Below are 13724 nucleotides of genomic sequence, written 5' to 3'. Positions count from 1 at the left end.
AAAACATTTTCACAAAATCTGCCATAAATACGTTTCCACATATGTCCCAGTTTTCTTATTCAAGATCTCATTTTAAGTAAGACAGTATCCAGGAAGTAATTGAGATAATAATTTTAAACACATTGATCATGTAACCCCTTAATTTTCGCCTAATCACTGTCATCTAGAACTTCTCTACTATTTCTGTGTCATTTTTATAATGTAAAGACCTAAACAGCACACAAAGCTCCAGATAAGGCCACACTATTAAATTATATAGGCTAGGCATTAACTCCCCTGACTTGTGTTGTACACACTGTGTTATATAACCTAATATTCTGTTAGCCTTCTTAATCACTTCTGTACACTGTCTGGATCTGAAAAGTGAACAGTCCACAAGGACTCATGGTTTTTTTTCATAAGTCATAGAGTCATAAACTCAAATCCTAGCCCAGGCACTGCATATTAGAAGTACGCAGATTCCATCCTTGTCTGTGTAGGTTTACCTTGTAGTAATTCCATATTCCAAAGACTTTCAAACTACAGTAATCAGTTATCCTAAATTGGCCCAGAGTGAATGAGTTTGGTTGTGTGCACAAGTGTACCCTGCAATATGTGATGCCCCGACTGGGTTTAGTATCTGTTTTGTGCTCAGTGCTGCTGGGATAGACTCCAGCCCCTGAAAACCAGTACTGGATAAATGGGTTAGAAAATGGATGGATAGACAAAGTCTTATGCTTAATTCTGTATTTACTGTTAAATGTTCATTTACTTATGTTGACTTTTTAACTCTTAAAAATTTAGATTGCCACTTTATATGGTAATGATGCATCCTTGACAACTCTGCTGAACAGAATGGACATCTTCCTGCTGATTACAGCAAACCCAGACGGTTATGTATTTACTCACACAAGTGTAAGTATGATTGAAAATCACCAAAATTGTAGAAATACACTGGTGGGCCAGTTACTTTATAAAGCAACCCCTCCATACTGCAGTCCTTTTATTGCCTGTGGTGGGCATCATGGAGCTATTTAATGAGGCAGATACTATGAAATTTGTTTTCTGGATGAAATTTACTATTCAATCACATGCACTCAATGGCTTCCCATTTTATATATAATGGAAATACCCATCAAGGCAGAGTTTGGAACTGGGCAGTCTACTCAGTGAGACACTGCTCTTACACAAAGTGTAAAAGAAGAATGGGGAAATGCCTACAGAACATTTCTGAGTAAGGGAATTTCCACGGGTTGACATCCACTGTCCTCAGGTTTCATGTAATACTTTGTGTTCATGGAGTTGAGAAGCCCAGTTGGGATACAGATAATATTCAGTATGACACAAGAAGCGTGAAAGAGGCTAATCTGGCTCAGTAGCACAGAAGCTCCACTTTAAAAGAAGCAATAAATGTGCTACTTTGCATCTATATAAATGTGTGTCTGAATCAAGTGCCACTGAAAACTGGAATTTCAGTAATGCAGAAGCACATTTAGATAACGATTGGCCTTCTGTCAGGGAGTTAAAAATTCTCTTGGGTTTTTTGAGTAAAAAGTGAGTCAGGGCAAAAATGTATGAACAGATGGAAAATATTCAGAGCTGGAAATCTGACTGGTAAAGAATTAAACATGCCTTGTCTGTTACCTAGAATGCCTGGATTATGGGGTAGAGAGAACTAATAAAATGTATTTTAATTTCTGGGACACCAAGTTTGTACCTGCTTACCAGGTAAGTATCCATCCATCCATCCATTATCCAACCCGCTATATCCTAACTACAGGGTCACGGGGGTCTACCAGGTAAGCATGCGAGTTCCAAATCAATCAATAAATGAAGCTACTTGACAGTCAACAGAGTGTGAAGTCCTTTCAAGGCTGCTTCTAGAAGGAATCAACGCTGTTGTTAACTGTATCTTCTCATACAAATACACATATACTGATGTATTAGATTTTTAAGGAAGCGTAGGAATCCTTGCATTCCTGATTATATGTAGCATGTGTGCATATTGTCATGTACTTTTCTGTCACTTTAGTGCTCTTCTGCCTGTGTTCGGTGAAAACCACTGTTCAAGAATGAAATTAATTCAATTAAATATAAAAACAAATAAGTTATACATTGAGCCAAGGCTAAACAAGGTGAGACAAAATGAGATAAGAAGCCTTTTATCCTGTTTTAGAACCGCATGTGGCGCAAGACCCGTTCCAGAAACTCAGCCAGCAGCTGCATTGGAGTAGATCCAAACAGAAACTGGGATGCTGGATTTGCTGGTATGGCTTTAATGTTATTTTGCTGTTTTTCAATCTTTAAAAGCCATTACTGGTGACTGCTAATCTTGTAAATAAGTGTATTACTTGAAGATGATAGGACACACAAGCTTGGCCAGTGTTGACTGTAGAATGAAGGTTGTACTTTTTGGTTTAAATCATATCAGATAAAACCTCCTGATCCAGAAATGACCGCCAGAATCTGTCTTGTCAAATTATTTTGGAACGTTAGCTTTTTTTGCTGCTGAGAGACTTTTACTAAAGTTTGGCTCAGTTCTTTATATCCTATCATCTAAAGAGTCCTGAAGTAACTAGAAAGCAGCCTGAAAGCAGATGAAATGTATGTAAATGTTCCATATAGGAATAAAAGACTTCTCAAAACTACTTTGAACAAAGGCTAACAGTCGCTTAAAATATTTTTTTGGACATTTGCGTGAGAATGTAGGAATGATTTTAAATGATCTCCTCATGAAAATAATCATAGGCATCCTGTTTTAGCATTTCAAAAATATATGCATAATTCGATTATGAGGATACTATTTAGGGTACAGCTGTTTTTATAGCTGCTGCCTCATAACTTCTGAGTTTAAATCTGGGCAGAGTTTACACATTTCCCCTCATGTCTATGTGGGTTTTGTTCCCACTACCAAAAAATATGTGCACCAGTTTAATGAGTGATTTTCCATCAGGCCTTAATGAATAGAGAAGTGTAAAATTGTACCTTGAGATTTACTGGTGCCTCATCCAGGGTCTGTTTGTGCCTTGTGCTCAGTTCTGCTGGGAACTGTCATGACACCTCACTGGATAAGATAATTAGTAAATGCATATATATTTATATAATTGGATATCAGGTAACATACAGCAGGTCATTCATTCTCTTTGCCTGCTCAGTACATTAAAGTGGGGGTTGCCAAGTCCTGTCCTGGAGGACCACTGTTGCTGCAGGTTTTCATTCTAACCCTTTTTTTTAATGAGTGCCATGTTTGTGCTGCTAATTAACTTCTTGTAAATTGATTTTAATTGACTTCTCTTTTAAGATTTATTCCGCTGAATTTCTTCATCGTTCCTCTGAATTGCTTCATTTCTTTCCTTAAATGGCACCCAAACAGAAATAAAATGTGAAGTGAGTGAGCCAACAGAAGACCAACTAAGTCAGGGCCTCAAACTCCAACCAGTTGCTTAATTAGACACAGATTCTTGTTGTTAATTAAACCAGTTCTTTAATTCCATATCTTGTTGCTGCTCTCCTTGTGCATTAGCAGACATTTCCGAAATTGTTGATTTTCACTTTTCTAAGAGCTCTGTTAAAATGTTTTGGGGACCTGAGCAGATCAACATTTCTGAGATCTTCATCATTCTTTATTTTCAGATATTGTATGATGGACACCAGTTGTTTTGGCTCATTTTGTATCTCATTATTGTTTGGCTACTAATTAAGGAAAAAGAAACAATTAAGGGGTCTGAGTCGTCAAGAACAAGTCATTTAAAATTAGTTCAAAAGAAGTTAATTAGCAGCACAAACAGGGCACTCATTAAGAAAAGGATTAGAATGAAACCCTGCAGCCACGATGGTCCTCCAGGACCGGAGCTGGCGACCCCTGCATTAAAGAGTCTCAGGGAGTGAAAAGTTTTAAACATACTGATCATTTGAATAATCTGAATGAGGGAGTTAATTCAAATTTGTCATTTTAAACATATTTCACCCTTGTTTTCTTTATAAGGTAACATTTCATGATTCAGACCTGATTACAACAGTTTGTCTTGCCAAAATAAAGTTAGCTTTGTTTTTTTTTCTTCCTTATTTCCTTAAAGTGCACAAAATACCTTAGAGAGTGAAGTGAAAAAATGATTTTTCATTCAGAAAACAGAACTGATGTTAAATATACAGTGCATCCGGAAAGTATTCACAGCGCATCACTTTTTCCACATTTTTTTATGTTACAGCCTTATTCCAAAATGGATTAAATTCATTTTTTTCCTCAGAATTCTACACACAACACCCAATAATGACAACGTGAAAAGGTTTACTTGAGATTTTTGCAAATTTATTAAAAATAAAAAACTGAGAAAGCACATGTACATAAGTATTCACAGCCTTTGCCATGAAGCTCAGGTGCATCCTGTTTCCTCTGATCATCCTCGAGATGTTTCTGCAGCTTAATTGGAGTCCACCTGTGGTAAATTCAGTTGATTGGACATGATTTGGAAAGGCACACACCTGTCTATATAAGGTCCCACAGTTGACAGTTCACATCAGAGCATGAAGTCAAAGGAATTATCTGTAAACCTCCGAGACAGGATTGTCTTGAGGCACAAATCTAGGGAAGGTTACAAAAAAAATTCTGCTGCTTTGAAGGTCCCAATGACCACAGTGGCCTCCATCATCCATAAGTGGAAGAAGTTCGAAACCGCCAGGACTCTTCCTAGAGCTGGCCGGCCATCTACACTGAGCGATCAGGGGAGAAGGACCTTAGTTAGGTAGGTGACCAAGAACCCGATGGTCACTCTGTCAGAGCCCAGAGGTCCTCTGTGGAGAGAGGAGAACTTTCCAGAAGGACAACCATCTCTGCAGCAATCCACCAATTAGGCCTGTATGGTAGAGTGGCCGGACAGAAGCCACTCCTTAGTAAAAGGCACATGGCAGCCTGCCTGGAGTTTGCCAAAAGGCACCTGAAGGACTCTCAGACCATGAGAAAGAAAATTCTCTGGTCTGATGAGACAAAGATTGAACTCTTTGGTGTGAATGCCAGGCGTCATGTTTGGAGGAAACCAGGCACCGCTCATCAGCAGGCCAATACCATCCCTAAAGTGAAGCATGGTGGTGGCAGCATCATGCTGTGGGGATGTTTTTCAGTGGCAAGAACTGGGAGACTAGTCAGGATAAAGGGAAAGATGACTGCAGCAGTGTACAGAGACATCCTGGATGAAACCCTGCTCCAGAGCGCTCTTGACCTCAGACTGGGGCGGTTCATCTTTCAGCAGGACAACGACCCTAAGAACACAGCCAAGATATCAAAGGAGTGGCTTCAGGACAACTCTGTGAATGCCCTTGAGTGGCCCAGCCAGAGCCCAGACTTGAATCCGATTGAATATCTCTGGAGAGATCTTAAAATAGCTGTGCACCGACGCTTCCCATCCAACATGATGGAGCTTGAGAGGTGCTGCAAAGAGGAGTGGGCGACTCTAGACTCTAGATTGGCCCTAAATAAGTTGAGTATAGGTGTGTGAGTAAGTGAGCAAAATAATTACCCGAAGTCCCACCCATGCCTGCTTTCTGATCCAGCAAGAAACGCTTTGGCCACCCCATAACTTTGTATTAAATTAAGCAAGTTTGTGAAATGAAAGAATGAATGAAACTGAAAAGGCCACAAAACTAAAGCAACAGAACATAAACAGCATGACCTCTATTGGACCCAATTTTTTTTTTTTCAATTCTAGCAGGATTTTGTAGAAATAATACAGAATTGTGTATGTGAGAAAAATACTCAGCCATTTTAAATTCAATGTGAAGCAGAATCCCATTAAAAGTCTGTTAAAAACAACGAACAAAAAAAAAAAAAACCTGTTTTGCACTGCCATGACTACAATGGAATAATTCTTACTGGTTGTAGTCTAAAATTCTTCCTTCTTTCAGTATAAATAGGAAAATATGAACATATATTCATTCATTTGTAACCATTCATTCACACTTAAAATCATGTTTCCATGTTTGTAAGGAAGGAAAATTTTTAATTTTGATGTCCAATAAAATAATTGTGATTCACTATTTATTTATTTATTACTAGCCATTCCCCACGGCTCTGCCTGCGTAGTAGTGAAACAGGGCAAACTTTAAAAATCAATAAACAAACAGGTATCGCTAGCTAAGTGGAGGCAAGTTATGCTCCAAAACGCAGAGGTAGACCAACTTGAACGGACGCAGGAGTGTGAATGAGGACGGCCCTGCCCAGCTCCCCACTCCTGACGTCATGCTTCCGCCTCCCCTCATCCCGCAGCCTCTGTCTTGGATTAGTGCAAACATATTGCTCCTGCAAGTGAACTATGATTTTTAGTGTGGTGAGAGAAGTCGCAAAATCAACCAGAATGTTCAAGCAAATTCTAGAAAAAAAGCCCAATTTAAATCCGTTAAGTAGTTCTCTTGTTCGATAGCTAAGCAGATGTAAGATACGCCCCAAGGCTGGAGCGTGAGTGGGAAGGGCCCCAGACAGACGTTAGATTTTATATACATAGAGATTTTAGGTATTTTAGCCACATATTCAAATACCCTGAGCACAATCACTCTGAAAAGACAAAGATCACTATTTCGTAATTTTAAAAATGTGCTTTCATACAAATAGTTTATCCATCCATCCATTATCCAACCCGCTATATCCTAACTACAGGGTCACGGGGTTCTGCTGGAGCCAATCCCAGCCAACACAGGGCGCAAGGCAGGAAACAAACCCCGGGCAGCAAATACATTATTTTATTTTTGAATATCTCTACACAATGAATGTTAAAATCATGGATATGGGTTAGTACTACTAAGCAATCTGAAAAAGAAACACAAATGTGACTCTTGCATGTGTTATAAAGAAATTTGCTGTTAAGAATAGAGCTTCGCTGACACTAAGACAAGGTACAGATAAGAAAATTAATAAAACAAAGCGATAGTTATGATGGATTTATTCATTTTATAAAATAATAAAGGACCTACTGTATACATCTATTTTCAAACCCTCTTAATCCAATTTTGACCCACATACATTATGCTGGCAGCAAGAAATGCAAATGACCAGCTGTGGTGGGGTGCCAATCAATCACAGTGCACACTCATACCGACACTCTCCCTCGGTTAACCTAGTGGTGCACATATTTGTGTTGTGTAAGGAAAGCTATAGTGTGCAGTATGGGAAGAATGTGGAAACTCCACAGGAATAGCACCTGTGTCTCCTGAATTGTAAAGTTGTTAGGTTATCCACCATGATGCCCCAAAAGTAAAACATAATAGCATTAGAAATCAATTGCATAGTTGATAGCTGTGATTATCAAGTTTCCGGTTAACAACACCAGGAAGATACTGGAGCACCTTCCATTAATAATGCACTGTAGTCCCTACCATAGTTTCCCACTTGTCAGTCCATCTTTAAGGTCCCGTGCACACCATCAAAACAAGAAAATCACAAGCACCTATGGCCTCACTCACTGCTCTAGCTAACACTGTTTTCCTCTCTATCTCTCACTATTCTCTCTTCTATCCTTCTGAATCTCCCGCGCTCCTCAGCTACTCTTTTTGTTCCCTTGGACTCCGCCCGCTATACTTTGACGATTATTTTATCCTGTCTCTGACAAGCTACAGTTCAGATGCTTTTTTTCCACCCATGCTGTGGGCACACAGGGTGGAGAAGCCCAGTCAGCATTCCAATATGGTAGAAACCTTCATTAAACATAATACCTGTATGAAGGTGAGGTGCACTTCGTAAATGAGTTAAGTATAAGTAAGAGAGATCCTATATTTTACAGACAGTATCCATTCATAGTCTGCTCTGACATTACTTAACAGGTCCTGGTGCAAGTACAAATCCATGCTCTGATTCCTACCATGGCCCCTATGCTCATTCAGAAGTTGAAGTGAAGAACATTGTGGATTTTGTCAAAAGCCATGGCAACATAAAGTCTTTCATCAGCATTCACAGTTATTCTCAACTCCTCTTATATCCTTATGGATACAAGTGCACCAACACCAAAGACTACAAAGAGCTGGTAAGTTCAATATGTTCTCATCAATCTAATGTTTATTTGGAAAGCAACATGGACAGGCTGCAAAGTTACGTTAACATGTAATGTCCTGCCACTATTTATTTAGTACTTTAAAGGTTGAGCATTACGCAGTCGTAGTGCAGTGGTGCTGTTCAATCCACTACAAAGAAATACACAGTAGTAGACTTAATTATAGAAAATGATTGATGCAATGTAGGAGGGTACAAGTGTTGGGACTATAGGTTAATGTGAAGCATGTGAAGCGACAGCATGTGCTTGCGCGTGTGTGTGTCACACGTTTTGAAAATCTACACTAATTGAGAATTCACCTTTACAAATTAGAATATTAGAGTTACGGATCTTTTAATATTTTCTCAATGTATTCCTGAAGACAAAACAGGATTGCTGACATGTAGGACACAAAGTTCAATAGAACAATTATGATGACAACAGGGCTTTTAGCCCAACAACCTCCTCAGTCCCATTCACTTAATTTCTCCAAATTAACTTGACTTTAGTCTGTTTCAAAGTACAAATATCTGCCACACTACATGGTAATTTACAGTATACCATGTGCTTATGACTGCTTGTCTGATGAAAACTTTTGTACTGTTTGTGTGAAGTCGACTCACAACCAATTCTGTGTTTCTCCCCTTATTTTTGAAGTGGGATTCACTGGACTAATTCTCTTCATAAGTTTTAACAATTCAGTCATGTCACCTCTTAATCTCTATTTGCTTAAACTGAAAATCTTACCTTATAGTTAATGTGTCGTCGTTGCAGAATCAGTCTAGTTGCTCTTCTCCGGAGGTTTTTTGTTTGTAATTTTGGTGTGAAGACTTGGGGGTGCCACAGAGCCCCAAACCCCAAAAACATGAACGCACCAACTCAGTCTCGGGTTCAAATAATAGGTGGTTTATTACAGACCTTGTAAAGACAAGCACAAAAACAAGAAGTCTCTTCTTCTCTTTTGCCTCTTCTCCTTTCCCAACTGCATTGCTCTCCTCCAGTTGAGTGTTGCTTTCCTTCCTCCCAGCTCTGACTCACCTGGACAAGGCAGTTCAGTCCCTTTTATTGAGGACCCAGGAATACTTCCAGTGCTTGGCCTCTTGCCTGTTGGAAGCACTTCCAGTCCTGAATAATGGGGAGTGTATCACCCTGCAACACCCTCTTGCAGCACCCATAGGCTCAGCAGGGCTGTGTTAGCAGAACACAATTCCTGGCATTCCCTGCTGGTGTCCAAATGGGCCATTTAGCATCCTGGAGGAATGAACATCCCTTAAAGCCAGTCCTTCCCTTTCATCCTGGCCAGGGAAGGTACAAGCATGTCTGGTTGGGACACCTGTCCATCTTCCTGGGGCTTCCCATCTGGGCAAGTAATCTTCTTCTCCTTTGTCTGGGATGTCCGTCCATCAACTTGGGGAGTCCTCTCCAGATATGGCACCTTTCTCTTCCTTGGCTGGGATTCCTGTATGTCCTCTTGGAGTCTCCCATCCGGGTAAACAACCATCCCCTCTCCTGGATGGGATGTGCGTCCATCCCCTGTGGCACTTATAATGGATACCAAAACTGTGCACAGTACTCCAGATGAAACTTCACCAGTGTGTTATATCACAAAAACATAACCTTCCTTGACTTGTACTCCATACATTGTAATATATAAACTAATATCCTATTATCCTTGATTGCTTCTGTACACTGTCTGTATGTACTGTAGATAGTGAAGCGTCCACTACATAAAGTTTTAATAAGCTTGCGTTAATGAAGGACATTCATTTAGATTGACATCTAAATTGTTTAACTGTGTATTCTTCTTTTACAGGATAGTATTGGTAAATCTGCAGCAAGTGCTTTGCAGTCGCTCTATGGAACTAAATACCAAGTTGGCTCTATCTGTGCTGCTATATGTAAGTATAATTTAAAAAAATTTTATATTGAATACATAAAAAATATTCAATCAAAATTTGATTAATACAGCTTATGACTTGGAAATGGAAAGTTATATCTAGTAAAAAAAATGTATTGTAGTGGTGCACGGCATTAGCCAAATTTGAAAAAAATACAGAAAAAAAAAACAAATCATGACAAATAAAATGCTATGTGTGGGAACAGCCAACTCAGTTTAACTACCCTTTGTAAAATACCTACAATATATCTGGCCCTTGAAAAGATGTGGGAAGTATGCGGAGGTGTGGTCAGGCATCTGCGGGCTGCAGTCTTTCGAGGTTCAACTGGTTGTGAGTGGCAACTCCCCTTTGCATGCTGGGGTGGAGCCCCCTTGTGACAGCACATAAGCTGTGTCCTCATTCCTAACAACACCAACAGCAACCATAAACATCATGGTAGTTTTCAGGAGAAAATTCAACAGAATGGTGGAAAAACAAAATTAAAACAAACGTTTTATGGATAATAATAAAAATTAAATGGAAGTTTGATTTTAAAAAAATCGGTCAGTGAAATGATTTCTGTACTTTTTTTTATTACATTTATTGGAGGTGCATTGATTGCATATAATACAAAAGAAAAGGTGACCAAATAATGAAAGCTTTCCATCAGCACTTTTGATTTTTGGTTTTATCCATGCACGCCATTGTTGGTTTGTCTCCACATTAAGTGGACCCATGCCCTGCGTAATGAGCCTCTTACATTACTGCTGTAAGTGAGAAGATTTGAGAAACCTCTGCAAAATGTCCAAATTGCAAGGTTTCAATAAACAGGTGTCATGGTAAGATGGTTGGACACAAAAGGAAGGTAAATTGTAGTAACTTACAATTTTATATAAAAAGACAGTTTACTGTACACCAAACAAATAGGTCACCATCACCTTGAGAAGTAAAACAAAACGGCTTAATAAAACATAACACTTAAAATAATAAAAACTCATTCTAGTAACAGATATGATCTGAAGGCCCCATCACACTGCACAACTTTTCCAAAGATCTTTTATCACAACCTTTATTTTAACATAATTAGCAAGCTGTGGACAGTCATCATACACACCCATGACTAGACATCCAGTGAGCACTCAGCTGGAGGTACAATGTATATAGTGCAGCTACAACAAAGGAAAGAAAGTTGGTGCTCTGGACAATGGAAACAGAAAAAAGGCCTGTCTGCTTGATGTCCCATATTTGATGTACAACAGAAGAAATTCAAAAAGAAAAAAGACAAAGCAGAGATTGTGGTGGAATTCAACATACGTGGATAGTAAACATTTTTACAGACACCAGTTCTGTCAGGCTACATTTTATTTGGCTGTGAAAATGTAGTGGGCTTTTGATATTTTTGTGGCACTACAGGAAATTTAAATTGTGCTGAAAAGTCATGAAGGAGTCTTACACTTCTTCATATTCTGCAATTCCAGTATTTTTTCTTAATATTTCTGATAACAGTGATGAGACCATTCTTAAATGTATCAAAGGCATTTACTGTACAGCATGGCCTACAGAAGATTTTCTTTAGCTGACCTGGCGTTATTCATTGTCTGTCCACTTCACAGAGATGGAGGCAAAGGTTTGCTTAAAAGCAGGGAATATGAAATTTATTGGGCATTTAGGCATCTTGGTTTTATCTGCATCCAACTGCTTGTAAAATATGTATGCTGCATATAGAATACAAAATTCTCAATTTATTTGTTACTAGCTGTCCCCCGCAGCTCTGCTCGTGTAGTAATGAAACAGGACAAACTTTAAAAATCAATTAAAAAAGTAAGAATTTGTATTGAGAAGAATTTATATTGATAGCTTTCATATCCGAAGGCCTTTTATTATACAGTATTTTTTGTTTTGCTATCAGGGGTGAGAATGTAGCGGATACCCTCTAAAACACACGGAGCTCTGATCTCTCTCTCTCAAACACGTCAAATGTTACTCCTTAACAATCTGTAGATGATAATGTCCGGTGAACAAACAGATATCACTAGCTAAGCGGAGGCAAGGTACACTCTAACATGTGGCAAGAGGTAGAGCGACTCGAATGGAGGCTGGCGTGTAAGTGAGGAGGGTCCCTCCTGGCTCCCTACTCCTGAGGTCCCCTCTCCCCCTCCCCTTGGTCCACAGCCTCGTGCCGCAACTGAACTATAATACTCAGCGTGATGAGAGAAGTCACAAAAATCAACCAGAATGTTCAGGCAAATTCTAGAAAAAAAAAACATTCTAAATCCGTTAAGTAGTTCTCTCATGAAAAGCAGACAGACAGACGTTGGATTTTATATAGATAGAGATTATTTAAGATACTGGATTACTTAAACAACCTAAGGTTTATCTTTTTATATACACATTACATTACTGTATTGATGGAAAAACCTTGTCTGTTAATACCTTATGGTGTAGATGCTCAATAACTATAAATTCTGTAGTTCAGTATCATTTGAGGAAACATTGTCTTTAGTTAATTTGATGCTTATCTGATCTTCTGTTGTTTATATTTAAAATTCCATAAAACTTATTTATACTGTTTTTTAATTATGTTATTCAGACCAGGCAAGTGGAGGCAGTATTGACTGGACATATGACAATGGAATCAAATACTCATTTGCATTTGAACTGCGAGATACAGGGCGGTATGGCTTCCTTCTACCTGCCAATCAGATCATTCCAACTGCTGAAGAGACCTGGCTGGGCCTTAAGAGCATCATGGAGTATGTTTATGATCACCCTTATTGAAAATCTATGGTAGTTCACCGTGACTGCAGAATCCTAATTGATGTGGTTTTGCTAGAGTAACATTTGGAAAGTGCATTGGAAAATAAACTTCAAACAATCTCGTTCTATTTGTGCCTTGTTATCTTCATTACTGCAAGAGTGTGTGCCTTTTCATGTAAAAATACTGCGATAGGAACAAACTACATTTTTGGCAATTTTCTCAAAAGTTTAATTTCTTTTACCAGAATTCTTGAAGCAATATTCACAAAGCTATACAGTTCAACTGTGCAGAGCTTTCATTTTAAGGAGTGAAGCACGATACACAAGTGCCAAGAATTTGCCTCTCATAGACACAGGCAGGAATACAGAGCTATATAGTAAAATGGCTCAATAGTTAAATGATGAAATGTTACAAAAAATGCATGGACAGTTACATACCCCACACACACTGTGCCTTCTAATTTACTGTGCAAAACATGTCCATAGGATAAAACCATGCTGCCAAAAGTTACAGTGCTATTCTGATTGTTGTAGTTGTAGAAGATACAGAAGTACTTTACTATTTGGATAGTGCATAATTATAAAAACCATTAAACTAAAACAGCAAACTATTACCTGCAGTATGTTGCGATGAGAATGTAAATGAATATAGGCCTACTGTCAATAAAAACTGGAGTTCACATAAAATCCTGGGATGTGTGGCACTGTGGAAGAAAGAAAAGAAACAATTTTCAGATGTGCAAAAAGAGCACAAACAAGTCCATATTGTTACCTAATATGTAATGGCAGCAGCAATATAGAACATTAGAACAATCTTGACGAGAAAAGGCTATTTTGCCCAACAAGATTGACAATCCTATCAACCTAATTTCTCCAAAATAATATCAAGTGAAGATCGGATGTTCTTCTCTAACACACTACATGGTAATTTATTCCATGTGTCTATTGTTCTTTGAATGAAGAAAAACTTTCTAACATTTGTGTGAAATTTACCCTTAGTAAGTTTCCACCCATTTCCCTGTGTTTAGGTTGAAGAATTTCTTTTAAAGTAGTACCTGTGATCCACTGTATTATTTTCCTTCAGAATTTTAAACACTTA

At 38.6% G+C, this 13724-nt stretch overlaps 1 protein-coding gene and 1 long non-coding RNA gene across 2 annotated transcripts in view; one reads left to right on the top strand and one right to left on the bottom strand.

The window, feature by feature from the left end:
• Nucleotides 1-12753, top strand: part of LOC120533596 (carboxypeptidase A2-like) — a 31670-nt gene extending 18917 nt beyond the window's left edge. The window contains exons 7-11 of the mRNA XM_039760519.1: nucleotides 784-894; nucleotides 2156-2246; nucleotides 7786-7985; nucleotides 9805-9889; nucleotides 12459-12753. Of these exons, the coding sequence (XP_039616453.1) occupies nucleotides 784-894; nucleotides 2156-2246; nucleotides 7786-7985; nucleotides 9805-9889; nucleotides 12459-12646 (675 nt within the window). The 3' untranslated portion in view covers nucleotides 12647-12753. The remainder of the gene's footprint in view (nucleotides 1-783; nucleotides 895-2155; nucleotides 2247-7785; nucleotides 7986-9804; nucleotides 9890-12458) is intronic.
• Nucleotides 12754-13277: 524 nt separating this feature from the next.
• The window catches only part of LOC120533888, a 247275-nt gene continuing 246828 nt past the window's right edge, over nucleotides 13278-13724 (bottom strand). Inside the window, exon 4 of the long non-coding RNA XR_005634644.1 lies at nucleotides 13278-13329. This is a non-coding gene — a long non-coding RNA (uncharacterized LOC120533888). The remainder of the gene's footprint in view (nucleotides 13330-13724) is intronic.

This window comes from Polypterus senegalus, chromosome 8 (assembly GCF_016835505.1).
Source record: "Polypterus senegalus isolate Bchr_013 chromosome 8, ASM1683550v1, whole genome shotgun sequence".
In the NCBI taxonomy this organism is placed as follows: domain Eukaryota; kingdom Metazoa; phylum Chordata; class Cladistia; order Polypteriformes; family Polypteridae; genus Polypterus; species Polypterus senegalus.
Note: the sequence above shows the minus strand (reverse complement) of the source record. Positions and strands in the feature narration are given on the sequence as shown.